At 32.1% G+C, this 7,051-nt stretch overlaps 1 protein-coding gene across 1 annotated transcript; it reads left to right on the plus strand.

The window, feature by feature from the left end:
• The first annotated feature begins 71 nt into the window (after window positions 1-71).
• LOC105435726 lies at window positions 72-3,780 on the plus strand. The gene is made up of 5 exons (XM_011658088.2): window positions 72-504; window positions 1,021-1,093; window positions 1,404-1,793; window positions 2,227-2,570; window positions 2,778-3,780. Exons 1-5 carry the CDS (start codon window positions 427-429, stop codon window positions 2,991-2,993), a joined length of 1,101 nt encoding a protein of 366 aa, XP_011656390.2. The 5' UTR covers window positions 72-426; the 3' UTR covers window positions 2,994-3,780.
• The last annotated feature ends 3,271 nt before the right edge of the window (window positions 3,781-7,051 follow it).

Consider the following 7,051-nt stretch of genomic DNA (forward strand, 5'->3'; position numbering starts at 1 on the left):
GTAGTCGCGAAATTGGCTTAAAGTGTAATTTGGCATAATTTAAAGGAAAAGAAAGAAATGGAGGAATTTATCCGAACAACAAAGGGAAGAGAATCAATGAGTCATTTGGACTTTGGAGGATAGGCGACTTGAGATGGAAATAAGACGCTCGAAAATACATATTATTCTTTTCCCTCACCCGCCGTTTGAGGTTACCAATATCAATAGTCACCACAGCGAACAAGGAGGCGGCTTTTTCCGTTTCTCAAACCCACTCTCTAAAATCCTCGATTTCTTCTACTTTCCCTTCATTTCCACAGGATTTTCTTTGATGGGTATTGATGAAATGTACTTCAAATTCATTTGAGCTTGAATTGGAGTTTATCAAAATGGATTAGTAGAGTCGATACTGGAGTTGTGTGTTGATTTTTTTTCTCTTTATTGGACATGTCTGTTAAATTTGCTTCTATTTCTTGCTCGGTTCCTACTCTATCTTCACCCTCCGATGGCCGGAGAAGCTTTCAGGTGCTTATTAGTCTTATTCGCTTTTCTCATATGTTAATGCTTTTTTTTCTTTATGGAAATTAATGTGTTCTATAATTTGATGTTTCAACATTGGTGATGTGGATAAGATTCTTGCTTCTTCTTTTTTTCTTTCTTTCTCTCGTTGGTGTGGGGTGTGAAAACTTGTTTTTTTTTTTCTTTCGACCAAGTGCGAATATTTGTTGGTGCTTTGGGTTGAAATAATTCGAATCAACAACAAGACAGTCTTTGGATTTGGGAACAGACGGTCTCTGCTGTTATTGAATTTATTACGTATTGGGAGTGTTTACAATGATTTTCACCCTGATATCTGAGAGCTTTGCTATCTGTAGCCTTTTGTTTTGATGTTTACTGAGTAATAAGATGGTTATGGTCTGATAATCTTTTGATATTGAAATTGTTATTGTCTCATTGTGCTATATGATCTATAAATGTTCATTGTGTTCTTAACGATATCATTTGATTTAATGGACTCTGTGTTTTTATTTTCATTTCCAGCTAAGCTTTTCACGAGGATTATATGGCATTGGCAGCCAACAACGTAGTTTCCAGAACTTAACGTTTGCTGAAGGTAGGATTTCTTATACTATCTTTTATTCGTTGATTCATGTTATATCATGCAATTTAATATCTATCTGCTTTGAACCTCAGATAATTTGTTTATATTCAAAATGGCTATAGAATGGATCGTCTGGTTTCTATTTTCTAGATTTCTCATAGCCACCATATCTATTATTAATTATCTTTCACTGTCATTTACCTGGTGAGATGCCTATTTTGACATTTCCCAAGATGTTTATCTCATTTAAATCCAATGGCAATGTTTTTGTTTTTGATTACTAAATGTTATGTTCTTGGTTCACTTTTGGAATTGTGCATAGTTGAATCCATCAAGTTAATGTATGGATTGCTGAGGTCTTGGAGCAGATTTCCAAGGAGAAAAAATGTTCTCTCTGCTATTTCAGAGAACCAGTCTCAATGGTGTGAGCAAGTTGAGCTAGAGCGAGTAAATGAGCATCCCACTGATGAAGATATCTCCCTCGAAAACAATTCATTTTTACATTATGAGGGTACTGGTGGGAAACCGGGTTTTATTTCTTTTTACAACCATTCTAAAGAAGGAAAACGGATCCCTTTGTCTAGTGTGCAAAGCAATCAATACAAATTCTTATGGTTTGTTGGTCCGGCTGTCCTCGTAGCTTCTTTCATTTTCCCCTCTCTTTATCTGCGGAAACTACTTTCAAATATCTTTGAGGACTCTCTGTTAACAGGTCAGTACAGTTTCTTACTTATTTATCTCTTAACCTCGTTAATATTTCATATATACTAAGTAATCTTTACTGTGTGTCAACCTGTCCCTTATCAACAAGGGTGATTGATGGCATAAGGGAGCTCTTAGATCGGAAATAGTTCCTTATAAGTTTCATGTTCTGTTTGTAATTTAGAATTCAGAAACGTATATGTCTTATTCTCATTGAGTCAAAGCAATGTTACATATTTATATAGAGAATAAACTAAACCCTAGAGACTAAGTAAAATTACAATAAAGGACATATGTATATATATATATATATCATAACACTGTTAAATATGAAATTTGTTCTCATGTTAAATATTTACTTTGGAGACTTAGATTCTGCTGGAAACTTTTAGTTCCTGTTCAAAATTCTCTATTGTAAACTTCGAATTATTTTCTCATTGCAGATTTCCTTATATTATTCTTCACGGAAGCACTATTCTATTGTGGTGTTGCGGTGTTTCTTTTTTTAATTGATCGTTCAAGGAGAACTGCTGAACCTGACACTCTGAAAAACAGTTATCAAACCCTGTCTAATCAATTTGGACAGAGGATCTCTTCTGTAGCTACCTTAGCACTCAGTTTAATAATACCAATGGTCACCATGGGATTAGTGTGGCCATGGACCGGCCCTGCAGCATCTGCAACACTAGCACCTTACCTTGTTGGGATTGTTGTCCAATTTGCATTTGAACAGTATGCACGACGCAAGAAATCATGTTCATGGCCTGTTATTCCAATTGTCTTTCAAGTAAGAATATTCATCTATGATCATTCTCCCTCCACATCTTTTGTTGTCTTGCCCATCCATGCTGGACTTGCTTCATTTAGTTATTCTATGGAGAAAAAGTCATATATTAGTCTATCATTCCCCTCGACTACATTTACATGCCCTTAATAATATTTTATTCAATCATCGATGTCGTGGCGTTTAATTTAAAGAGTTCCTATTGAACAGGTTTATAGATTGCATCAACTTAACAGAGCAGCTCAACTGGTGACAGCACTTTCATTTACCATAAAAGGAGCTGAAATGACTCCGAATAACTTGGCAATAAACAGCTCTCTCGGTACACTGTTGAATGTTCTTCAATGTCTTGGAATAATCTGTATCTGGTCTCTCTCAAGTTTTCTTATGAGGTTTTTCCCATCAAATGCTGCAACAGTGCAGTAAAGTGCAAAATAAGTTCCAAAGGGCAAAGTGCAGTGAACTTAATAAATTGTTGACCTGATTTTTTGTGTTCATTCCTGCTACATTGCAGTCGAATAGAGCGTTTCCAGAACATATTGCTCTATAAAGCAAGTTGAAATGCATGCTCATATGGGAATTTGTGGGTGATGTTATGATAAAGGGAGAATGAAGTATTGAAGAAGATGGTGATCGTTCCTGTATCTTTTTGTACTTTCTTTTCCTTTGAATGAATATCCTAGCAGAGAGAAGTCAACTTTTAGTACCCTCTTCTTCTTTCAAGCTGCTGTTGGAACAATCTACATGACTTCATTTTTCTGAAACTGTTTTAGGAAATTTTTGGAACTGAGGATGGAATATGAGCTCTTATTGCTGAGTTCCATGAATAGCAACTGTATGTGAATCACCTTCAGGCATCTAACAGTTTGAAGCTGCCTCTGTTACATGTAAATGACCCATGTTAACTTTTCATGGCCAACTATGATTTGTTTACATGCTCCATGATCTTTTGAGAAGGTAAGGTATGTTGAAAGTAGACCACTTATATTTTTAACCTATAAATGAATCTGTAGAGAAATTTATGTGTCAGTGTTTAGAGCCACTTTTGAATTAGTTCTGGCAGTGATTCCCTCATTTGTGATCTTTTGGTATTATATTTTTTGTTATAGATTCGTGAAATATTTTATTTAATGTGAACGATGTAAAGAAGATATGCCTAAGATGGGTGAATCCTGCCATGCATGTGAGTACTATTCTTCTCCATTTTGGTCTCGATTTTGGTCTCCATTTTATCAACTTCATCTTCCTTCAATGACAATTTTTGTTGTGTATCTGCTAAATGAGTTTAATTATGTGGTATTAACTTGATCTTAGAGGTCGGGAATCCAATAAAACACAATCTGTTATAACACAGTTTTCAAATGTCTCTCAAATAACTTGTTACCAAAAAAAAAAGAACAAACAAAAAAAGATCATATTCTTTACCTATTTTAAACGCTTTCAACTAAAATATTTGAAATTTATTCTTAAAAAACGAAATTTAGGACACGCTTTCAACTAACTTCTCTAAGCCATGATAAAGAATCACAACACTTTTGCTCTTAATTAAAAGACAATGCACGAGTCTGTTAGCATTTATTCCTACTTCAACCATCATGAACAAGAGCATTCAATCCTAAAGATGCACTTCCCAAACTTGCATTCCTTCTCTGGATAACACAAATGGAGACCCTCAAATCTTTTTCCATTATGAGCACAGTAGAATCCCTCGACGGGTTAATTTTCACTTTCAAAATGTTGATAGCTACTCCAAACACAAACAAATTCTTCTTAGAAGGTAGGCACGAGGATCATGATCCCTAAACATTTGTAACTTGATCGGATTTTGGTCTTCGGGTCATTCATCTTGTAACCAATATAATGTTACTACCATTTTTCTTAACTTTGTTAGACTAGGTCATTCAAGGCTTCTCAAGACTTTCAACCTTGCAACTTAGCTCTTGGTTAATAGATTAATTTGAATGGTTCGGTTTCTTCTCTAAAAAAATAAATCAAAAGTTTTAATTATGTTATATACAACGGCTTAATTTAAATACACTTTGTTTATATATCCCTTATAATTCCCTACCCTATTTTATATATTCTATGGACTATCTTTACGTTTATATAAAATTCCTCAACAATAACAAAAGATTAAGAACGTGAGGCTGATCAAGAAGTTCCTCAACAACAACATCTTCCTAAACAACAACAATCATTTCACTCATATGTAATGGATTAATCATATCGTATCATATTTCATTCAAATGTTTTTACTATTTATTGTCACTTGTATATTGGTCCATATAGATTGGTGAAAAATTGGATTCTTGTTCTTTCCATGGATACATTGTTATGAATATAGAGATGGATATATTTAATCAAAATATTTTTTAAAACTAGATGCTCCCTTTCAAATATATATTAATCACGCCTATTGTGAAATCATTCATCACCTTATACATTCTCTGTGCCTTCGAACTGGAGCATTCCAATGGAATTCATATTCCGCAATATTCTTTGTCTAATCTCATTCAATATTCTTTGAACCTACGGTAATAAAGCTCTCGACCGAACTGGGCGCTATGTTCCTTAATTTTTTAATTAAATCATTTATTTATAAACTTATATATAAGGGTTTTGCTAAAAAATTAAAAATTTAAAAATTATTTACAACCAAACAACTAAAAACAAAATTACGTCAAAATTATGTAAATATTTGTTAAATATTCTATCATTTTTATCATTATACTAAGTCTATTCTTCATATAGATTAGAATCTTATTGGGCCAAAGCCGAAACCCAAAGAGAGCAAAAAGTTCCCCCAGTTTAACGAATACAGTGGTACCACTTGTCTGAGACGAAAAACCAAAGGCCACAAACCTTTTTAAAAACTCACTTTTCAAAAGCTTATCCACAAAAACACCATTTCCAACGGAAAAAGTAGAAGAAAAAATGTATGCATGAAATCCGAAAGAGAAGAACACAAAACTCGCAAAACTCTTTCAGAAACAGCCAATAAAGCAGATAATAACAACCACTTTATTAGATCAATCGATCTGTGCAAAATATGACCGTCATGCCCATGGTCGAGTATCGCATGCGGATGGAAGTTTTTTGCACGTAAAACAAAATCATTCTATGAAGGATAAAAGAGAAAGCAATGAGATAATAGTTCAAGAACACTTACAAAGAGGCAGTTGAACAATGTAAGAAGGAAGAAGAAGTTTGAGGGGTTTATATAGGACATTAATTCTAGGGCAAATTTTTGTGTTAATGTGGTAGGGTTTCGGGCAGGGAAGGGGCAGGTAGGCATGTAGGCATGTGAGCAAGTTGCCAACTTGCACTATCTTGTTTTGATTTCCCAAGAGGAACTCTCTCCAAATTTGATTTTTTAATTCTAACCATCCATTATTAGTAGACACCGAAATCAACTAATGGAATTTTTTTGTCTCACCTTTTTTTAATTACTTGGGAATGGAATTTTAAATCTATTACTTTAACTTTATGTAAATAGAAATAATAATGGGTTTTCCATATATCAGAAATTGTGATGGTTGATATATATATATATATATATTTGCCATTTTTGGAAATGTTTTTCAAACTTACAAATATGGCATACAATTTAAATTTAAATATGATTGTGATATATTTTAGTTATGGTATATCAGTCAATTGATATCATACATAAACTATATCATTTGATATACGACTAATATTTCAACTGTGGATTTTTTCGTTTGGTTCATTTTGATATTAAGTTATTTCATTCAATTAGTTTACTTATGTTTTCAAATTTTTTTGGATAATTAGAATGAGTAACAAATTTAAGAATAATAATTAAATATATAGCAACATCTTTTTTTAAAAAATATATTTATCGATGGTTGATTAGTGAGAGATCAATATTTGTAATATATTCTATCAAACTTTTATCATATTTAACATATTTACATTTTTTTTAAAATGTTGTTATATACTTTAATTATTTTGAATCTAATAGCTATCTCATTTATTTTTTACTCTATTTTAAACTATGATGGTATATCTTAGTTATATTAATATGATATTGACATTAAATGGTTAAGTCTAATTTTGACATGTTTAATATATGTAGTTTATTTATACTTTATATTGCGTATTTGAGTAAATCTATATGACAAATTTAAAAGGAAAAGAAAAATGAGTTGTATAAAGTAAGGTGTAATATATCATCATTAGTTCAAGAAAACAATTGTAACTATTACACTGTTGTATCAGACTAACTAATGCAAAATTCAATTAACACAAAGGTGTATCTTAGTATGTCAATTACATTTAAAAAACATTTTCAAACGTATATGATTAGAATATCAATCTTCTTAGAATTACATTCATGTTATTTAATTTTAACATATACAATATACATTCAAACATGACATGTTGACTATTGATTTTAATGTCAAATAATATAACTCTACAAAACAAAATAAACGAAAATATTTACCAATATAATCAAAAGC

The sequence above is a fragment of the Cucumis sativus genome, chromosome 1, assembly GCF_000004075.3.
Source record: "Cucumis sativus cultivar 9930 chromosome 1, Cucumber_9930_V3, whole genome shotgun sequence".
Taxonomy (NCBI): domain Eukaryota; kingdom Viridiplantae; phylum Streptophyta; class Magnoliopsida; order Cucurbitales; family Cucurbitaceae; genus Cucumis; species Cucumis sativus.

Excerpts from the sequence above, each read along its gene's own strand:
- LOC105435726 (XM_011658088.2), top strand. The coding sequence starts at position 427 with ATGTCTGTTAAATTTGCTTCTATTTCTTGCTCGGTTCCTACTCTATCT. Across the intron at positions 505-1,020 it reads ATGGCCGGAGAAGCTTTCAG|CTAAGCTTTTCACGAGGATT; the intron begins GTGCTTATTAGT and ends TTTCATTTCCAG. Across the intron at positions 2,571-2,777 it reads TTATTCCAATTGTCTTTCAA|GTTTATAGATTGCATCAACT; the intron begins GTAAGAATATTC and ends CCTATTGAACAG.